General features: G+C 42.7%; 1 protein-coding gene across 3 annotated transcripts in view; it reads left to right on the top strand.

The window, feature by feature from the left end:
- Nucleotides 1–22655, top strand: part of MCC (MCC regulator of WNT signaling pathway) — a 371860-nt gene that overhangs the window by 152232 nt on the left and 196973 nt on the right. The window contains exon 1 of one of the 3 annotated variants that reach the window (XM_032476495.1): nucleotides 16847–17212. The exons of the other annotated variants lie outside the window; for them this stretch is intronic. Within the exon in view, the coding sequence (XP_032332386.1) occupies nucleotides 17168–17212 (45 nt within the window). The 5' untranslated portion in view covers nucleotides 16847–17167. Of the gene's footprint in view, nucleotides 1–16846; nucleotides 17213–22655 lie in introns of those variants that run through there. 3 annotated transcript variants of the gene reach the window in all.

A 22655-nucleotide genomic window follows, 5' to 3' on the forward strand; every position in this document is an offset into this window, starting at 1 on the left:
GTGTGGAATTTCCATTTCTCAACTTTCTAATCAGAGGCCTTGTTACCAGATACTCTCCTTCCTCTAGTAAGTTGAAAAGATACAGAAAGCAGGAAGCATTTTTCTATCCCAGTAGGTGGGATAAAGGGAGTGGGGAGAGACTGAGGTGGGTGCAAAGAGGATGACCTATTGATGTCGTGAAAGCCTGGGATTTTTATTCCTTATGAGGTCAGCTGTTGGCAGCCAGGCTGAGTGCTTGATTTTCTTTATTCTTCATTTTGCCTCTCCTTTTTCATAATAATTTGAGTGCACTGGATGTGTCTCCATAGTAAATTTTGGAATCCTGGCAGTGAAAGGCCGAGTCCAGCCCCCCAAATCCACACACATGCGTGGGCTTTCTCCCCCAGTGCTGTTGCACTGAGCTTAAGTGAGTGCCTCCCACATTTGGGCATCCTTAGACCCATGACCTGAAGGTGAACAGGTTATCCGTTGCTGACTCTTAAAATGATTACACTCGTTACTACTTACACTTATGTAACAAGGCATAAGTTGAAGTCGCCAAAGAAGGGATCTATTTTTATTTTGCCTTGAATAACTCATAAGCAAGTTCTTTTCGTGCAGAAGTGCTGAACGCAATCTAGATCCAGCTCCTTCAGGAGCCCTTATTTAGCGCCATAAAATTTGTCATGAATGGAAGCAAATTTTGTTAAACAGCTCTTCCCATCTCTCCCCCGGAATATTTTTTTTTAGCTCTCTTCCTCCTACAGTGAAGACTTCTTATATCTTACACGTTTCAGAATTTCAAAATGTAATTTTACGTCAGACACAATATGTGGGCCTGCTTTGGTACTGGGCTCTGTGTGCTGTTGCCTTATCTCTGAACTGAATCTTGCCGTGGTGAAAAAGAAAAGCCATCTGTCAGTGGGGTATTCTTGCTACCCTTCTAGTAATCATCTTTATTGCCATTCGTTTCTCCTGATTGCTGCTCTGACATTTCCATGAAAATTACCGAGGGCAGCTGAACTAGATAAATTAGGCCCTTTCTGACTGAATGAAAAACCATTGACATTTTGGCAGTGCTAAACTCATTAACGGTATTAGCCAGGAGTCCTGCTTTTAGTCAAGCTCCACTCTGGGCCTGGGACTGTAGGCTGAGGAAGATAAAGACCTTACAGCTCCTAATTAGCAAGTGTGGTAAACGGCAAGTAGTTTGTGGGAGTCCCTGAGTAACATTAATCAGATTTAGAAAGCTACCACAATTTAATAATTTGTTTCATTGTCAATGTGAAAAAAAAAAACCTGTAGTATTCTAAAGGTATGAAGGAAGTGCTTTTTTGATGTGTTATCACTGCGGTAGTAACATTGGAGAGGGAGGAGTGTAGCCACATAAGCGTTCTTCATCCTTCAGGTTTTCTTTGACAAAAGCTTATGGCAGAGAGTTCACTGGCCTCTGGTTCCCCGCAGTAGGGCCTGTGGGAGTCAGAGGGCCCTGTCCCCACCTGGAGAGAAATTGTAGAGCTGACTCCAGGAGAGGAACTGGCCTGCTGGTGTGACACGGGTTTTATAGGCAGAGAATTAGTATGTGCCCTTCTGCCTCCAGCATGTGGAGCTGGTCTGTCTTTTGTTTCCTCATCCCTGTCTTCTTTGTCAACTGCTCGCCCACCCTAGCCCTGCTGTTTCCATTGCTCCTTCACTGCTTCTAAGTTTTGCTGCCATTCTCTGTCTGTCCCTTCAGTGCCCTTTGCTTCATCTCCACCTTCTTTCTCACCTTTGAGAAAAAAGTCTGTTCCTTACAGATAACACCAGTCAGTGTTAATAGTCCCATCCTTGTGTTCAGTACTAGCCGATCAGGATAGCGGTGGGTAGAATTGTTGGCTTCTCTAAGCTGGTCTGTCTCAGCTGACGTTTCTTTCCCCTTAAACCCAGTGTTTGGAACCATCCTAGAAACCAGTTATAACTCGTTCCCAGATAACCAAAGAATAATGGGTGATTTGAGAAAAACTCACTTCTCAAACTGAGAAGCTTTCTTTTGCCATCAACTTGGGGAGTGTTACATTAGACAGTAAGTGTGTAACTGAGCAGGACCCTATGTGGGCTTCCCGGGACAGGCTCTCCCCCACATCCTCTGCTCTAGCTCCTCTATGAGGTACCCAGATCATAGTATCTCATGCATATTTCCTGAGTTTTTCAGATGCTAAAAACCGCCACCAAAGGGAAGAAATGAACTAATTGATGATCATGAGTACGTAGCCCCAAGACCTGGCACATATAGGTATAGAAGTTATTTTTAATAGCTTTATTGAGATACTCATATGATAAAAATTTTCCTGTTTTAATGTGTACAATCCAGTGGTTTTTGTATACTCACAAGAATGTGTAACCATCCCCACAATCTAATTTTAGACTATTTTCATCGTCCCTGAAAGAAACCCCACTAGCAGTCACTCCATTCCTTCCCACTCCCTAGGCAGCAACGAATCCGCGAAGGATTTGCCTGTTCTGGAAATCACGTATTAAATGGCCTTCTGTGATTAGCTTATTTCCTTAGTATGATGTTCTCAGGGGTCATCCATGTGGTAGCATGTCTCAGTATGTGGCTGGGTTTTTTTGTTGTTTTTTTTTTTAATTTCCAGATGAACTTTTGTTTTTTAAATTGTAGTTGCTTAACAATGTGCTTCTGGTGTACAGCACAGTGATTCAGTTATATATGTATTTTTCCAGATTCTTTCCCATTATAGGTTATTACAAGATACTCAATATAGTTCCCTGTGCTGTACAGTAGGGGCTTGCTGTTTATCTTGTAGCTGGGTTTTGATTTGGCTGCCGAGTGGATGGGAAGTGGGGCACCGACAGGAAGAAGCCGGATGGAGTGGAGTGGGCGTGCCTCACCTGTTAACACGCTGACAGCCATGTCACCTAAATGTGGGTGACAGTTGTGTTTCCTCAGGGCACACGATCCACAGTGGGCAATCAGCGTGTTAGGTGGGATGATGGTGCCGCCCCGCCCGCTTTACTTCCCAGAGTTATTCTGAAGATCAGATATTGTGTATGAACATTTATCTGTTCATTTTATGTAAACTTAGAGGTTTTCGTGGCCCATTTTGCTGAAGAGAAGGCAAGTTTCAAGGGCAAGGGGATGGAATGGAGACCCCATGACTTTTGGGTTGATGGCCGTGCAGGTGGATCAGTTGCGGATGGCCAAGCTGAAGAGCCTCTGTGAGGTCATGCTGGTGGAGTCAGTGGCTGAGCCCGTGAGAGCTGAGTCTCTAGGGTGGAGTTAAAGAAGGAAGTGCAGAGGGCTGAGGTGTGGAGAAGGCCTGTGGTGAGAGGGTAGGAAGAAAAGAGTTACAGAGAGGGAGCGCTCAACCTGTTCTGCCGAAATGGAGTAATGATGCAGTCATTGCCGAGTTCTCTTAATTAGCTAACTGTTGGCCAAGTCAAGTCTGTGCAGGATCCTCTGACCCAATTTATTCTTGGCCCAAACCCCCTTGCTAGCCGGTCAGTGACTTAGGCCCTTATTTAAAAAACAAAAGGAAACAAATCAGTGAAGTACCCTGGGCTTAAAATGTGACCCAGATCCTAGGCCAGGATCCCACTCCCTAGTGTGCTGACTTGAACTTGACCCTGATCTCTTTGAGCCTTAGGTGCTTTTTGTCCATATGAGATAGTCAGCTCCCTTGCTGGGAGGCTAGAAACCACTGCGAATGCACCAAGGTGTGCACAAAGGCTTTGAGAGTGCCAAGATGTCCTTGAATGTGAGGGAGTAGTGCTCTTCCCTCTGCTGCCCACTCCTCTCCCAAATGAATGCAAATCAAACCAGATGGAAGATACTGGGAATTTCCCCAGGGCTGTCTCTGGCTGTATTCATCGGAAGCTCTGCCCGTTGGGTAACTGTCTGCAAATGGTGTAATTGACTGTTGCTGGGTAAACAAAAGCCCCACTTTGGGAGAATGAACATCTAATCTGAATGCACTGCCAACCCCCTCTCCCCACCCGTAGGCTTTTTTTTTTTTTTCCAGGTGATGTGATACTTTTGTGCTAGCGGTAGTGGTAGAGTGTGGGTATGTGAGAGAGAGAGTGTGTGTTGAGAAAGGTGGAAGAGGAAAGGGAGGGGAAGTAAGCAAAAAAAATGTGGATGGAAGGTGGAGGCGGTGGTCACCTGAACTGGGACCCAAAAGTGTAGATACTTTTCAGGCTTCCAGTAGAAGGAATGAAGCAAAGAGAAACAAAGAATCACAGTTTTTCCTGGAGTTTGGCATGAGAGCCAGGGTTTTTTGAGATGCTCCAGAGTGAGAGTCTAATAAGACTTGTTCTTGGAAGGAGGCTTACTGTCTCTCCTAAATTTACATAGCTTGTTCTCCCCACCTATGTTACGGAGGACAAAGTGGATATTAAAATATTCTCTATCTAGGTCTCCCCTCCTCATTTTTGAGGCACCACCCCATACTCTGTTTATGCTGCTGCACTTGGCCCTATAAACTTGACCCATCTCCTGGGCCTTTTGGAAATGGAAATATGTCCTACTTCTAGTCTGTCTTGGCATCAGGGGCATTGTTAACTCTGGAGGTCTTTGAGCAGGGAAGGGGCTGGTGTGCAGCGAGGAGGGATGAAGGAGATGTGCAAGGAGGGACGCAGTCAGGAGACAAGCACAAGTTACTGCCTGGCACCCTCAAGCTCCCAGAGACCCCTGTGTACATAGAACAGATGAAAAGGGAGTTGGTTCACTTTTTCCCTTAAACTGTCTCGTTGTCTTGGAAACTTGCAACCCAAGGAGCCCTTATTTATTCAGCAGTTAAAAGAAGCCTGAATCTTTACAGCTGCTGTGAGGACCTATTGTTGCAGCAAAATGTGTTACAGCTCAGTTGTGACAGCAACCTGGATCCAAGGGAGAGACCAAGCAGTACTTGGAGGGTTGGAGAACTCAGGTTTATTACGCCAGTGGGCCCAGAGGAGTTAACACTCCAAGCTCTGGACCCTGTCTGTAGGTTTACACAAGCTTTTATAGGCTACCAGTCTAGACTTTGCAACATTTTGCAATATCATATGCAAATAAAGTATAACAAATGGACCAATCGGGAGTGATAGAGATGGACCAATCAGGAGTGAGCTTAGGGAACCAATAGAATCTCAGGGATAAGTTCAGCTTTCCTAGAAGTAAGCCAGTTTCGGAGTTAAAAAGCGAGATAATGGCGCTGGGCTAGGGCACTGAATGATGCTGGCAGGAGGATAGTGGCCCTGCCTGGGGATCTTGCCGGCTTTTTCATGGGGCTTTCTACCTCACTATTATATGGGAAAGTAAAGGATGTAAGTAGGGGGCTGAGTTACTGAAAATGTGGCCCCACAGAGGGGGCTGCTCTGTCCTTCCCTGAGTGCAGACACTGAAGTTGGGCATATCTGGTGACATCATAGCCTTGCTCTGAACTAGAAGGAGAAGCATCTGTCAAAGGTACTGGTTGGGAGAAAACAACCACTATGTTGCTTTTCAGGACAATCGTCTGTCTCCAGGGTTCATTTTCTCAGAGGCATGTGGCACTGGGGTAGAGCAGGGGTAGGCATTCATTTTCTGTAAAGGGCCAAATAGTAAATATTTTAACATTTGTGGGTCATGTGGTCTCTGTCACAACTACTCTGTCGTTGAAGGTAAACAGAGTCACAGATAACATAAATTAATGGGTGTAGCTATGTTCAGTTACAACTTTACGTCCCAGGACTGAAATTTGAAATTTTTATTGTTTTTTGCATGTGATGAGATGATCTTTTGATTTTACTTTTTTTAAGCCATGTAAACATGTAAATAAACATGCTTCTTAGCTTCTAGGCTGTACAGAAACACCAGGTGAAGTGGATTTGGCCCGTGGGTTGTAGTTTGCCAACCCTTAAAGCATGACATGGAAGCAGAAGGGCACGTGTGCTTTTATAACAGCCCAGGTGGATGAGAACAGCTTTCATAGAGTGTGAGGCCTGAATGTTTTAATCTTTCCATTAACCTCACCAGACCTCTGTAGGAAGGCTGACTAGCGTAGTAACTAACCTTTGAGATAGAGAAAGGGTTTTAAGTTCATTGAGCTGGTTTTAGAACTGAGAGCTAATAATTACCAGACTAGGCTTTTAGGTGCTTGACCTATGACTGAGACCCTGTGCACATTGCCAGGGTTGGGGTAAGCAGAGCTGTTTCCACATGTAGGAATAGAGACATCAAGGCTCCTGGAATATTGTGTAATGCTCAACATGAAGCCCAGATTAGAATTATAGAGTTTAATTTTCTGTAGTTTAGCCACTGAAATCCACACTTTCCCTTGCTCAGATCTTGAAAGATCTAAATATGTATGCTGTTTTAAAAAAACTTATGAAGATGTAACTGACAATGAACTGCACATATTTAAGGTGCACAATTTGAGAAGTTATATGTATATCCCTGAAACCATTACCACGGTCAAGACACTGAACATACCCATCACTCTAAAAGTTTTCCTCTCATCCCTCCCCTCTCTCCATTTCTCCTTCTCTTTCCATTTCCTCCTCCTCTTTCCAGTCTCTGATCTGCTTTTTGCCACCCTAGGGTAATTGGTATTTTGTTGAATTTTATGTAAATGGAATCTTAGAATATGTACTATCTTTTTGGTCTGGAGTTCATTCAGCATAGTGCTAGAGTCATCCATGTTACATGTATCAATAATTCATTCCTTCTTGTTGCTGAGGACGTTCCCTTGTGTGAACGTATCACAATTTGTTCATTCATCCGTTGAAGGACATTTTAACTGTTTCCGGTTTTGGGACCTTACAGATAAATTTGCTGTTAACATTTGTGTATAGGTCTTTTTATGAACATACACTATTGTAAAGATGTCAGAGTAGGATAGCTGGTCAACATGGACAGTATGTGTTTAAATTTGTATGAAATTTCCAAACTGTTTTCCAAAGAGGTTATACCATTTTATATTCCGACCAGCAGTGTAGGTGGGGTCTCATTCCTCCACAAGCTCACCAACTAAATGTGCCGGTCTTAAGAAGCATTTTTAATGGACATTTACATTATAAGCTCTCTTAAATAAAGAAAATCACATCCTCAAGGTTTCCTTAATTTTTGTTTCCGAAGAGCACTAGTACCTGCATGTCCTTTCACTCCCAGAGCATCCTTGTAAAAGGAAGAATTAAAGGACCAATTTAGATGCATGGTTTAGGCAAAGTCAGATGGTTTGGCTTCTCGTCAGACCAGGGCTGTTACTTTGTTTCTTTTTGTTGTTGTTGTTGTTGTTGTTCTTCTTCTTCTTCAAATATAAGCCCACTGGCTTCCAGTCCTTTCCTTTTTTACTTCCTTCAGTCGTTTTGCTTTTGCCATGTTGAGGTGTGGGGTCTGCATGTCGATCTGGGTGGAATTGGGGTGCGAGAGTCAGGCCGTTTCCTGCCACACCAGGAATGTCTCAGGAAGATTAAGATACTCCTGGAGATTCCCCCTTAGATAGTAGCTGTATTACAGCTTTTACTTGTCAGAGTGGCTTCCTTGCAATAAAATTATTGCTGTCTTTTTGCCCTGTCCTTGAGTTATGTTACTCTGAGAAATGAAATGTTGCTGAAAATGTGTGCATCTCAGTAGGAGTTTTAAACAATTTGAAAGAGCCATGTTTTAACAGTGCCAATTCTGCATTTACTAGGCGGAGGTCTGTTACATGGAACCCACAGCTCTTCAGCTGTCCAAGTGAATCAGGGCCGCTATTGATTAATGGATAATAACCCAGCTGTAGTCCTTTGGTATGGTAGCCAGCATCTGATCCAGAGTTAATGTACTGAGAAGACGTCCCTTCTGGGACACTCTGTTTCCTGGTCTTTTGCTTCCATTCCCAGTAAGGGTTCTCGCCATCACAGTCACTTAGATTTAGCTGCACACCCCCAGCTAGTCAAGTTGGAAAGCCCTCTGCTCTAACTCTAGCAATCAGTTGGCTTACAAGAGGCACCGACACTCTAGTCATTAGGGCCAGTCTCTTTGTTTGTTCTTTCCTGACTTGAGAATACTCCCCCTCAACTAGGTGAAGAACCCTGGAAACTTAGGGTTCCTTACTAGCTCTTTTCTGCCAGGATGCTGGGGATAGTGGCTGTTGTTCTACAGATTGAGTGATGGTACCGTAACGTGACTGGGGGTTTTCTTGAAGGGCATGGATAGAGAGTAGAAAAATAAACAAGTAGGAAAAAGCATTTCTCAAATTGAGTTTTGAGAAATGTGTCAGAATTCCAGCTTTTTTCTTCCATGTAAATGGAGGCTGTGTTAGCCTTCATTTGCTTTCTGCATACACTTTGAACCTTCTGCAAGGTTGTGTTGGTTTAGAGCAATCATTCTCAAAGTGTGGCACATAGACCAGCAGTCTTGGCATGATGAACTACTGGGTTAGATGAATTTCTATGTTTAAATTTTTTTCCAGAGTTGGAGGTTATTGATTCCTTTTTCTGCATTTGAATTTGTAATGAATTCAAGCTACCTTGAAAGATACCATTTGTTAATCAACTGAATTATTCATCTTTTTCCATCTTTTCTAGAGTTACTTTGTAGCTAGAGTTTATTTATACATTTGGTTCAGTTGAGGCTTGACTTACCTAGAAATACCTGAGCAAAATACTGCATTCTGTAATATCCAGTACAGTGTCCCTACTACGAAACAGCCTCACTTTTCTTCTGATGATTAATGTCTCCTGGGAGTTGGAATAAAGGGAAAAATAAGAGCCATGTGCTCTCCCCTCAAATTTAAGCTGGTCCCTAGAGGTGAACAAGTGGCTTCACAGCTATCTTTGCAGATGACATTTGAAGCATATTAAGAGCAACATGCTTTCCAACTAATTTTGTTTTCCTTCAGTAAATGATAATGAGTTTATTAAATGGCTTGGAGGAGGGAGTGGAATCCATTACCTGGCAACTTTTTATTTTTTCACAGGCTGTCTTCTGACTCTTTCAGTAGACTTACAGAATTAGACGTCAGGGCTGAGTGATTTTGAAGGACAGTCTTGATCTCTGAATAATAGTTGGGTAAATGCGAAAGATGGCAATGTTCATTTTTTGACTGTTTCACTTGGGATTTATCTGTAACAGTGGGTCATCTCACAAATGACTGAGAATGGAAAATAAATGCCTTTTTCTATAATGGAGTCACTTTTATGGTTCTTTGAGGGGTGGAGGAGTGCCTTTCTCTAAGAGAATTTACTTGGCTTCGGTTATTAAGAGAATATTTAACAAGAACGGGGTTTTTAGTCTTGGTTTGTGCTATTGTAAATCATAAAAATGTGGGTGGTTTTAAAATAAAACACATTTTAACCTTTTTACTCCAAGTGCATGATATATCCTGCAAGTTAAATAGATCACTTTAAGATCTTTCGGTATAAAAATTCTAATGGAAAGCAAAAAGCTTAATTACGTGGTCAAACAGAGTAGTACTGTCTCTTAATTTACTGTCAAATTACTTCAAAAGTTTTAATTAGCATAATTAAGTAGCGTAAGTGATAAGATATATTACTGGATATGTTTTTATATGTATTCTCTCCTTGAGTCACTGCATTTAACAGGAGCCTTTCCATTTAATTACCACTTGTAACTTTGTCCAGGGGTGAGGCAAAAAGCATAAAAATGTAGATTAGGGCTGCCACAAACGAAATTGTTTCCCACCTCACCTGAGTTGTCAGTGCTCTTAAGTGGTTCCTTCTCTTGGCTTGCAGGTATTTTGACTGCCAGCCACAGCAGGAATATTTTACACCACGATTCAGAATACACATAAACATATGTTATATTAACTTATTATATACAATGATTGTCTTTACTGTATGTGTTGTACTCTGGTTTTTTATTCTCTTTTTAAAAAAAAAAATCATTTCAGGATGCTTTGCCATCAACTCACTGAAAAACACTGACTTGGACAACTCCCTGCCACTCACCACAGTGGTTATTTGCTCTCTTTTCTGCTCTCTTATCTGATCACTTCTCTCCATTTTAGTGAACACCTTGGCCTCCTGCTTTACAGAGAGAGCCATTGAGTTGTGACTTCCTCAGCTTGTCACCAGCCTGCAAGTGTCTTGTGCTGGTACCATCCATTCATCTGTCCTCTCTGCCTCCCTTCACAGAAGAAGTTTCCTTTCTCCACATGTGCTCCCAATATCACTCTTTGAACTCTGGCTCCACACACCATGCTGAGCTCAGATGACGGACGTCATGCCTGGAGGGCATGCCAGGTGCCCATAAACCTTAAAATTGAACATGCTCAGCCCCACAAATCCCCAACTGCCTGTGTATCTTGATACCATGAGCTTCTGGTCCTCTCCTCCAACAGGGTGGAAGGGATGAGGCAGAGAGAGGTGAGCCTGTGACAAGCACTGGAGCCACCAGATACAGGAGGAGGGGTGATGGAACATGGTAACCTCCTTCTAGGCTTCACCTCCTGCTGCAGAGATATGTGAATAGAAATTAGTCACCTTGGAGAAATTGAGGGAGTTTGTAAATCTGGCTTTCAAAGTGGTTTGTTTTGCTTGACTAGCATTTTCTGCAAAATAAGCAAAAAGCTGGTATGGTGTAGAAATACACCCAAAATTGGTGTTATTTCAGGGTTGAGGGCCACAGTGACTTTTATCTTGAGGCTACCCTAAGTGTCTGTGTCAGGTTGGAAGAGTGAGTGGCAGTGTTCGCAGGAGTTGTACAGCTCTTAAACTATGTGACTGCCCGCTGGAATGCACATGGAGGAGGATCTCAAACCTGTGCTCCCCTAAGTTCTTATTCTACCTAAATGCGCAGGTAGACAGCTTCACTGAACCTGAAACCCAAGCTCCTTGACTATGTCATGTTATGCCTTCCTTGCCTCTAGACCTTTACATATGCTGTTCCCTCTGTCAGGGGAACCCATCCCAACTATACCTTATTTTCCCAGGACTCGTTCCCTAACCACCCTCTAAGTCCCTGTTGTGTATTTCCACAGTACTCTCTAATTTCCCCTCCCCAGGACTCGGTTGTAATAGCTTGGTGACTCCTCCCTGTCTGAACCCTTACTTTACCCCCTGACCTTAGTAGATGTAAGCCCTTTGAGGGCAGGTATTGTCTTATTTTCTGGAATATCCACACCACCTGGCACAGCATCTGACATAGTAGATGCTCGTGTAATATTATTTAATGACTGAAATAAGCAGTGCTGGGTTGAGGAGTGGCACTGATTTGGTCAGTGTGGTGGTATCGCCTGCCTCTTACATGAGGAATAATTGCACTAAAGAGAATAGGGTTGGCCCAGCTAAAGAACATGCTGGTTTCTTTTGAGTTAGAACCTTCCATTTGGATTCAATTTACTTGGAGTGTGGTGCATTCCCAGACCAACAGACACACCCAACTTAAAATATAAACCCATTCAAGGCAAATATTATTTTGGCTTATCTGTGCCATTATTCAGTGAATAATGAGTTTACTGGTGAATAAAATGTTGATGTAGCTGAATCAGACAGTTTGGGCACTCTTGAATTTTAGAATTGACTATGTTTTGAAATATTACTACACTGATCTAAATTACTTCCTTTACTATGTTTGTGTAACACAATCACATACTCTGACAATACTCTTTGTGTGTAACCTCTCTGCCCCGTTTTACTGGGGCCCAGGAGGACAAATGCAGTGTTGTTGTGGGCATGTTAGGTGTCCCATGTTCAACACAGAAATTAGCCTGTGGTTGGGGCCAAGTATGTGCTTAAATGAAAGCTCCAGGCCCCTGTACAACATTCTATTCCTCCTGAGGCCAAAGGTAAAAGATTTGGCCTTTGACTGTGTCTCTTTTTCCTCTGGAGCAAACTGCAAAGAAAGAGGACACGTATTAGTCAGATCTTTCTTGCTTGCAGATGAGGGAAACTCAAACTCAGACTGGGTTTCACTCAATATAGGAGATGGATTTCCTGTTTCAGTTAGAAATGTATTCCCCAGCAACAACAAGAAATATGCAACTAACATCTTAAATAAACAGGGGGTTAATCTTCTCTTGTATAGCAAGAAGCCTGAAGGAATTTCATCTCAGAGTGGTAGAGCCGCTCACAGACGTCATTTCGAACCTTCTGCCCTCCTGCCCCACCGTTCCTGAAACAGGGCTTTCAGAATGGCAAGAAAAACAGGGAAGGGAGAAGAGCAAGGCTTTTTCTATAGCGGGTCTTGGCCTTTTTATCCTAAAGGCAATATCCCATGAACTTTGGTGGCTCACAATTCCTGGGCTCTAATTGTGGTCAAGTTGCAAAAGAGGTTGGGAAATCAGGGGTGGGAAATACAGGTTTACTGAGTTAACTGACAGTGTCTTTCATAGTCCTACATTGGGAAAACCCAAGGAGATGGTTTGCTTTTTTTCTTGGTTTGATCCAGAGACTCCGATACCTCTCTTAAAGTGGTGTTCAAAAATACGAATGGACCGTAAAGATGGAATCCTATGTTACTACATGTAAGCTACCTGACAGAAGATGTTCTGAGCACCTAAGTAAGATTCTTACTTTATGTGTGGTTGGTTTGCTTAGGATCATGGCACACTTCTGTTTGCTTCGTGTATGGACTGCCACGTTCTCATACAGCCTCATTCTTCTTGGACTTTCTAATTGCCTGCTTTCTCAGTAGCAGAAGTAACATGTGTTCTCTTTCTCTGAACATTATAATTTGCTCCCTTAATTATACAGTTTTTTTTCAGATACTTTATTATGAACTGCTTTCTAGACTTGCTTACCAAGCTGTCATCATGAAGTTGTTTTTTTTTTTTTTAATTCTTGGGTGAATTCTACTTTTTCTTGGAGCTACTGTCTTCTACTTTCTTAGACATATTTTTAATTTTTCTGGAGTATATCTTGATACTTTTCAGTAAGAGTGTCTGGCAGGTGTACTTTGAACCTATGCTTACCTGCCCTCAAACTTAACTGTTAATTTGGCTGGGTATGAAAATCTAAGTGCAAAATAATTTTCCCTCAGGATTTGAAAGGAATTTGTTTCCAGCAATCAGTGTTACTGAGTCTGTGCCTTCATGTAGACCTTTCTTTGAAAGTTTAGAATGTTTTCTTTCTCCTTGATATTGTGACCCTTCATGAGACTCTGTCTTTTCTCATTTATTCTGCTCAGCACTTGTGGGGCTTCTAACTAAAGACTTGTGTTCTTTAGCTCTGGGAATCTCTTCTTTAATGACTTCCACTGTCTTCTGGTGTCCAGTTTTTTTTTCTGTAAATTCAATAGATTGGTATTAGATCTCCTGGATTAACTCCTGTGTTATCAAACTTTCTGTCTTCTCTCCACCTCTCCCATGCTCAGTTTTCTGGGAATTTCATCCACCCTTTTATCTCAGCCCTTCTATTAAATTTTTAACTTCAAAAATCCAATTTTAATTTTGGTGTACTCTTTTCCTTTTCATAATAAGGGTTTTGTTTCATGTATGTATTATGTGTTTTCTAGTATCTTTGACTATATTCAGATTTTTCCCCTCTGAAATTCTCTGCTGCTTCATGAATTTCTCTCTAATTTCTCTGGGATTGGTTCTGTTTGTTTCACGCTAGTCTTTGTCTTGTTCCTTTAGCCTTGCTCAAGTCAGATGATCCTTCATTACTTACCCAGATTCACAAATGAAGGACTTGGTTGATAGTTCTAGCTGACTGTGTTCTGAAACTGAGGGTGCAGGTCTCACGTGAGGGTGTGTCCAGGCGGAGCAAGCAGGACAAGTTGAGGTTCCCTCAGTGCCAGAGAAGAGGTCCCTACTGGGGGTACCGTCCCTTCTTGCAGATCAGTTGCTCCCTTTGGAGAGTCCGTGTCTGACTTCTGTCCAGGGGAAGACCCTGTGCTGTCCTCACGGGCTGGGGAAGGGAAGCTTGGGCCATGTCACTGTTCTCCAGGCTGTTCTTTGGACAAACACTCCTTTCAGTTTCTACACTTCTTTTTTTTTTTTTTTTCTTTTTAAAGCTTCTTTCATTTGGAGTTTCTTTTTGTCGGGGCAGAGGAGGTAATTAGGTTTATTTCTTTTCTTTTTTTTTTTTTTTTTAAGTGGAGGTCCTGGGGAATTGAACCCAGGACCTCATGCATGCTAAGCATGCACTTTACCACTGAGCTATTCTAATAGCTCAATTTCTACACTTCTAATGTCACCTTCCTATACCAACTTCTACCTCTGCTCTTGCCTTCGCCTACATGTGTCCCAAGCTCTGCTGTGATTTAGTTCTCAATCTTCTCTCTTCTCACTTAGGAAAATCTTTAGTCCATGGACGTGCCTCAGTGGGGTGGGATGAGGAGAAGTCCTACTTCTCAATCTAGAAGCCCTGGGGCAATATAGTTTTTAAAACTTACTATGTTTTTGAGAAAGTAATGCTCACTCACATGGTGAAAAATTTTTTCAAGAAGTACAGAAAGGAGATGCAGAGGAAAATGAGCTTTCCTCACACCGGGCTCTCCAAGTCCCCCTCCCAGAGGCAATCACTGTTAGCAGTTTCCTGCATACTTGCAGGGAATTTATGATGTGCACATCGAAGAAAACTCACTTCAGTAGTTGTGTGTAGAAGGAACTAGGGCTGGACTGAGGTAGGAGGAGAGAGAAACTGGAGTCCGGGGCTGCCAGAGTGACATTAGTGGGTTAGGCAATGGGTAAGGGTCTGCACTAAGGTGATGGGCTGGGAACAAGGGTGAGATATGAGATAATTCCAGAGGGAGATGCAGGACCCAGCTGCTGGTTAGGTGTTGGCAAGATGTCAGTGATGGCTGGAGTAAATGGGGGACTCAGGTTGTGAGGAAAGGAGTGGGCCTCTGGGTCTGTTTCTTAGTGGACAAAGGGTGGGGTTTTGTTTGCATTAACCCGGTGACTTGACAGAGAATCCGAAGGCTTTGTTTGTCCCGGATGTCCATAAAACCTTAATAATTTGCTGTCTCTGCTCATGTTCCTATTCCTTTTTACACATTCCCTCAGGCCACTGGAGGCTTTCTGAGACTAACATTCTCACATCCTTCAACAGTTGCCTTGTACATGCGTCATTCCCTCTTCCCGTGGAGGGGACGTAGCATGCTGGAAACAGCATCCCAGTCGAGCCCATGGGCATATTTGGTTGGGCACAAACAGTGTTTTGTTTTCTACTCGAGTTAACTTTTTAAAAAACTGAGACCTCCCCCCAAACCTGAATGTATGGTTCTTCTTGAGAAAGAGGAAGATCTGGCTGTACTGACAGTCTTCCTCACTGTAGTAACTGGCTGAATCTGAGTGGCTGCCGCCCTTGTAGACAGGCCGTCCCTCCCCACTTGGCACGGCCCTCGTAACTCATCGAGTTACCTGCCAAGGCCCTTCCGGCCTACATGAGTCATCCCGGCTCTTAGGGGTCCCACTGCAAAAGGGTCCAAACTAGAGAGAAGCTGTCTCTATCTTTTTTCCCAAGCATAAACAAATGGGGTAATACGGAAATTTCATTTCTAGAAGTTGGACTCTAACCTAGGCAATACCAGCTTTTTTTGTTTCAAAAGAAAAAGACAGGCAATACTGTTGAAAAGTTGTGGAAAAGAATCCCTTTGGGCTTGGCCGGACTGATGTAAATATTTCTGAGGAAGTGTTCAGCACAGCCGCCATTCACAAAGGCAGCGAGTTAACACCAGGAATTCTCCTTCTGAGGTTCATAAGTTAAGAGACTGGATAACTTTATTTTCCTCTGGACAATAGTGATGTGTTAACATGCAGGAAAATGGAGCTGAATGAAACAGTTTGGACTGTATTGTTGGAGAACCCTAAGAAAGCCTTCTGGTTAAAATCTCTGCCTCTTAAGTCAGTAAGGAAAAGGTATAAATCCCTGTGCGACATAACAGTTGGAAAGAAGATTGTCCTTTGAGATAGTTTATTGGGATGATGTGCCCTGACTTTACCTGTCTGGGGGGCCATGTTTTTCTAAGACAATCCTAGGAATTACCTTTGTGCATGTAGGTTGACCTTGGACTAACCCCAAGATTTCCAGTCACCAGAACATAGAAAGTAGAGGGAGTAATGTTACACATGTTTGGAACCTCGCCCATCAGAAAAAGGCACATGGATTTTCCAGTGTTGGCCGTCTTTGTCTTGAGTTTTGAGTCACTCACTGACTATTTGATCTGAATTCCCCACACTACTTACGTGAACAGTTCCATGCACTCCTCAGGAAGTGTGTGATATAACTTTGTGACTGATGTTAAAATTCCAATGGCAAGAACTCCTGATCCCAGAAAAGGTCTGGTCATCTAAGTGGCTTGTATTAGTTTATAAAGCTACATGTCTCAGCATGTAGAAGAACCAATGTGGGGAATTGGTGTGCTGGTAGCACAGTGAATTGGAATGAGGACTCAAGGAGCATGGGTTCCAATCCCAGCACTGTCTCTGTCCTACCGTGGGACCTCAGAGCAGATTTTCTCTGCATCTCCTTTTCCTTTTGTGTAAACTAAGGAGGTAAAACTGATGATCTTCTAGGCGGCGTTCCCATCTCTGACACTCGAGCAGTTATGTATTCTCACCACCTTTGCGTGATAATTTGACCCTCCTAGGAAAATGCTCCTCTGTGATATCATCAGTGATACCAGTTGCACTCTTCTTCCTGATAAAATGACAGAATGTCCTGTGTGACTTACGACACTGGTGCGTCCTCACTGACCACCTTCGACTCCTCTCCCAGCCATGTATCTGCAGACCCTGTGGGACGCAAGGCTGGTTTTATGGGGAGACTGTCTTTGCTGTCTAGGTTTCAGTATGCCAGGGAAGTTCTGTTCTGTCCAGGGGTTTCACTTATTTTTTTATCATGATTCCTGAAATTCTGTAATTTTTTTTCTTTAACCACTTTTTTTGTTTCCCTTCTTGAAGACTGTTTTGGAGTCTGAAGAGGCTGGTAACGTGGCAAACATTAGAATCACAGAGGAGTAGTTAAGCGAATGGCTTAAGCCAAGGATTATAGGTAGACAGTGACACCAGAATAAGGAACATTGGATAAGAGGGCCTGAAAGGCCATTTTCATTGGTGTGGTAAACTTGTCCAGACTGGTTCTGGTTGAGCAGGTCTGAAAGGGAGAGAAAACACACTGCTCTGCAGAGCTCTGCCTCCTGCCCTTGAAACCCAGCAGAGGCAGGTGTGTTGTGCATGCCTGGAACGCACAGACATCCAGAGACGGCCAGGTCCACCTGAGTTCGTCTTGGGGGTGAACCAGGAGGAAGGGAGACAATACAGAGGAGAGGAAATAACTAATGGAGCAGCCACTGGGCAGAGGCTGGGAAGAATGGGATTGGAATGTAAGTAGAGGGGAAGGGTTTGTCAGAGGTGAATGGAAATCGTGAATGAGTTAGTATATGGCTTGGACACTGGGGAGATGGGGCTGTGTGGAATTATTTTTCTTCTGACTTGTCCTCAGTCAAGTAGGGAGGTCTTACTGTCCTCATGTCTCCCCTGACCTCCTGATCCTCCTGTTATATTTAGTTCTAAGTGGATCTTTATGTTGCTGGGAGTGGCACTTGAAGGAGAATAATAGTCATAAAGAACAAGGATTCAGCTCTGCTCTGCGTTAGCGCATCACTCCCTTTTGGAGTACACAGAGTGTGGTGTTCAGTCAGGTACTTAAACAAGAGAGATTGCTGCATGTGCACTGAGAACCAGAGAACCTTGTTCTGTCCTGTTCCTGGGCAGAGAATTTTTTTTTTATCTATCAGAACCTCACTGTAACTCTGGACTAAGAGGGTGATGATACCTTTACAATGCTAAGTGTATCGGACCAAGAAGACACGACCTACGTCCCTTTTAGTGTTTAGAAGATTGCCAGGGTTTCCACACTCAGGAAATTGCAGAAGCAGCCAGATCATTTCTCACACTGTCCTCGTATATCAACTTCTCTTAGGCGTGAAATTTATTTTATATTTACCAAAGCAATGAGCCAGTGGTAACACATGATAAAAGTGAGTACCAACATGCGCTGATTCACATTCTCCACGGTGACTCTGACCTCCAGCTGCCTGTTGAAAGCAAGAAGGCGCAAGCCAAGGGTTAGCACAGTCTATTAGGTTCCTGGCTTCTTTGTAGATAAAGCGAATCTTCTGTTGAGATGTGAAGAAGCGAAAAAAGAGAAGCTGTGTCTTTCACTGAGACCTTTCAGAGCCATCCTCTAACACAGAGCCCCAGCATCTTAGACTGATAAGGCTGGAAATGTTAGGTATCCGTAGAGCCTCCCCATATTTCCCAGGAGAAAAAGCAGGCTCAGAAGATCTGTTCTTGTCCAGGGCTACCCAGTACCTGGTGGAGAAGAGCCTAGTGACAAAGGGCACAGATGGGGCGTCTGAGAGCCTGGGTCCTGTGTGGCCCCACTGCTCGTTAGCCTGCATCCTTGGGCGAGTTCCTGAACCTCTCAGTGCCTCTGTTTCTGCGTTTAAAAAAATGGGACTGGTAGAATTTACTTGGCAGACCTGTTGTAGGGGCTGAATTCATGGGACGTGGGTCAAGGGTGTAGTACAGCACAGGGCCTGTGTTTCATGCTCAGCACCCTGGGGTTGGGGTTGTTGTTAAATCTCCAGTTTCCCGAGTCACAGTGTACAGAGGCTTCCATTGTATCTCACTGCCTTTCAGATATTGCTGATTTTACTGCTTACTCACGAATAATCGATGTAGATTGCTCAAATTCCCATGTCTCTTTCTGAACCGTTTTATTGCCACCATCAGCGTTGTTACTTTTTCTTCTAGTACCCATGACCTTCTAGTCACCTCATCCAGTGTGTTTGCTCTGTGTACATCGACTTTGGTTCCTTGGGATTTAGTGCTTTCGTGAAGCTCCCTGCTGCCTTTTTCTTATGTGTTGTCTTCATTCTTCACCACCTCCTGAGGCTTTTCCTTCTCTGTTCCTTTCCCTGACTTCTCCTGCTTCCTGCCCCGCCCCCAACAATGGCCTGTACCCCAGCCTGAGCTCTGGGACCCCTTGCATGACTCAGTCACCCTCAGGGTTTGGTTCTTCTGTGGGGTGCCCAACACTGTGCTTGCTGGTGTCTTTCCAGAGCTTTCGTTCAGCATTTGATCTCTGTCTGTTGGGTCTCTCTTCACACGCGACCACAGCCAGCCCGTCACGGTGTCCCAGACATTGCTGTCTCTGGTCGGGGAGACACCATCTTTCACATCCGTGCCTGAAGATTTGGAGCCTCTTCTACTCCTCCAGCTCTTTCCTGCCCACATCCAGTGGGCCTTTCTTTCGGGACCTTTCTTACATGGGTTCATCCTTTCTCTGCTTTACCTGATCTGCTCATCTCACCTCAGATTCCTTGACTCCAGTCTTTCTGCAGTCCCCCTTGTACTGAATTTCCAGAGCCATTATCTTGACAACGCTGCTTTGTATACATCACTTTCATTGCTACTGAGTCCTCTGTCTATACCAACAGTCTGATAAATAAAGTCCAAATTTTATAGCTTGGCATTGAAGGCTTTCTATGGCTTTTCTGCTCCTTTCTAATCATTGTTTATGTTGTTCTCTGTTGTCTTAAATATATCATGAGTCATTCCAGCATCTGTCTTTGTGTGCTGGAGTTGGGACTGTGCCCTATTTCCCTTCCCTGCTTTGAGTGGTCCCCTCTGGTCCTTACCTGTGGTTTACTCTTTCTCCACCAAAGTTTTCCCAAGCCTTCCTCTGCTGCCCCTGCCCACGGGCAAAGTTTCCCTCCTCTGGGTTCCTCTAAGATTTTTCGTGGACCGTATTATCAGCAGTGCTGTCATGTATAAGCCCAGTTGTAAACTGCTCCAGGGCAGGGGTTGTGTTTTAAGAGTGCATCTCCAGTGTCCAGCACCTTCCTCTTCATCAAACCATTTAAGAACAAAGGTAGAAGAGATACATGCAGAGAACTATATTCAATATCTTGTAGTAACCTATGATGAAAAAGAACAGGAAAAGGAATATATGTATGTATATGTATGACTGAAACATTATGCTGTACACCAGGAATTGACACATTATAACTGACTATATACTTCAATTTAAAAAAAAAAAAAGAAGAAAAAAAGTAGGAAGGATGGGCTCCATAATGGACTGAACAATGAACCAAGTGAAGAAAACTGGGTTAGAATCTCACTTCTGCGTGTACAAGTCACAGAGCATCTTGCCGTATCTCCTGATCTCTCTGGGCCTCCGTTGTTGCATCCTTAACCGTGAAGGGAGTCAAAGCCATTTTTGAGGTCCTCAATCGGTTGTTACCAAATGACTCCAGTGATTGGATTTGGAAACAGTATCTGCACTGCAGCCTCCCCGTCCCTGTTATAATTAAGCTGGAGAGGAGAGTGGTTTTCAGAAGCCCGTGTGTAACTTAATACAGTATAAAGAGTTTATGGATGAAGTGAAAGGATTCTTCCTTAAACACAATCACAGAAAGTGATGAGACAACTTTCAAAGAAACAATGAGCAGCTCACAACTGGAGACGAAGACGATATCTCCTCTTAGGATTCATTTACTTGGTTCTCAGGCTCCGTGTCCTAAATAGGATTAGCTGCCTCTTCTGTCTTCCATTCCTCGTGATTCCTGGTTAAATTGGCAAATAGGAGGCACTTAACAAAGTCAGCACCTGGCCTTCCTGTTCTCCTAAAAATGAAATCCTTCTCTAGTTCCCCACACCATCCCTCCATCTGGAAGACATAATCTGAGTTCCTTTCAGTTCTGTGATATATCACTGCCCTTCTTTCTACTGGGATAAGCTTTCCTCCTTTATATTCCTCTTTCTCTACATCAAGATGAGGCTGCTTTTCACAAGAAATTTGAAAAAATCAATTGTCTTCCCACTTACCCATTTTAAAAAATATTTCAACAGGTAGGGATCTCATTGTGCTAAATCTCTGATTAGGGGCAAGCAAGTGAAATCGTACTCTGCTCTGGAACCCTGAAACTTCTAGTATGAGTTGCTACGGAGGGTTTTAAAATTCTAGCTCAATGCTTTTTTTCCCTATGATTGTTTATCAGATTCTCTTCTAGCAAATCATCTTCTATAAGTAAATCCAAATGTCTCCCTTTTCTACTGAAACTTCATTCTGTTTTGTGTGTGTGTTGTGCAAAAGTTTAATAAGATAACACATGTAAAACAATTTTTTAATCTATTCTACATATAGTAGTTAATATCTGCAAATCTTGAACTCCCATTTTATCTCTCCCAAATAGCCTATAATGGAAAAAAATAGGGAAAAGAATATACATATATATATAAAACCAATATTATAACACAACATTGTAAATTGACTATACTTCAATTAAAAAAATAAAATTATTCAGTGCAAAAATAAAATCTATTCAGGGCAAAAAGAAAAGAAAAATACAGGTAACCTTTCCCTAAAAGTGAAGGAGAATTAATAAAAACGGCTAACAGATTGCTTATTCTTATGTTTGCCCCTCCTCCTTTTTTTAAATTGGAATACAATCAATTACAGTGTGTCAATCTCTGGTGTACAGCACAATGTCCCAGTCATGCATATACATATATATATTCGTTTTCATATTCTTTTTCATTAAAGATTATTACATAAAATTTCATTCTTTTTTGTTCCCCATCTTCCCCTTGGGAAATATTTTTGGTTAGGACCTTATCTCAAAGCCTTTCTAACAAGATCTTTTTCTAAAACCTCTGAAGTAACACCACTCTCCTTGGCCCCAGTGTCATTGTGAAGCCCAGCCATCCAGACATTTTCTGATCCCATTAGGTGTTGATTACGTTGTTGGCCCTTATTCCTGGTGAGTTTTTTTTTCCTTTCAAAGTGGCAGTTGCTGTGATTGAATGGGTTTTAAATTGTCTCAGTAGGAGTTCTTTATGGCTTGAATCTCTTTGGATTTTCCATCTTTTAGGGGGGAGGGGATTAAAATAAAAGTATGAGGTTTGTCAGACATGTGTTACTGAAACTGAGAGGCTGCACATCCCCTAGGAAGGTTGCAGGGTGATAACTCAGCTTCAACATTAATCACTAGGAGTCTTGTTTCTTACACTGGATTCCAAACCAACTATTACCCTGAAGGTATACTTCTTTTGGCCTTATGTCCTTGATTGCTCCAAAGATAGGGTGTATTCCACTCTGCTAACCTTTCTCTGACTAGTTAGATTGCCTATGGCCTCAGTGCATGATCAGCACTTATGATCAGCTTAAAATGTTCAACTGGGTTAAAAAAAGAGAGAGAGAGAGAGAGATAACTTGAACAACCCAAAAAAGAGGACACGAGATTTCTTTGGTTCACTCCTCAACTAGAATTCTTTGGGTTGAACCTCTGTGAGGGAAAAATATATTCTTAATTTGCTTTCCAGAAGCATGAGCTACCCAGACGATTTAATCTAGCAAGTTTGTGTGATTTTTTTTTAAAACCCACATTGACTAATTGATACTAATTTTTGTATACTTGTAGACAGCATTGTTGATTGAACAACAATGGAAAACTCAGATTTTTATCTGGCAAATTTATTGTCACAATAGATGTACATTTTATATATATTTAGGGAGTGCTGTACTGATAAGAATATATAGGTATGATGTTCAGGGATAGCAGTAAAGTGAAATATGATTTTCCTAATTACTTCAGGGAGCCTTCTCTTCCCATTGTTTAGTTATCTTTGCTACTACCCTCCAAGAGAAGAACTCAGTAAATTCGCTGAGTGAAATTATTTCTCCAGTGGGAGAGTGGGGATGGATTTGCACTAATTTTGTTTCCTTCCTTTCAGAGTCTTGACATTTTATCTTTGTGA

The sequence above is a fragment of the Camelus ferus genome, chromosome 3, assembly GCF_009834535.1.
Source record: "Camelus ferus isolate YT-003-E chromosome 3, BCGSAC_Cfer_1.0, whole genome shotgun sequence".
NCBI lineage: Eukaryota > Metazoa > Chordata > Mammalia > Artiodactyla > Camelidae > Camelus > Camelus ferus.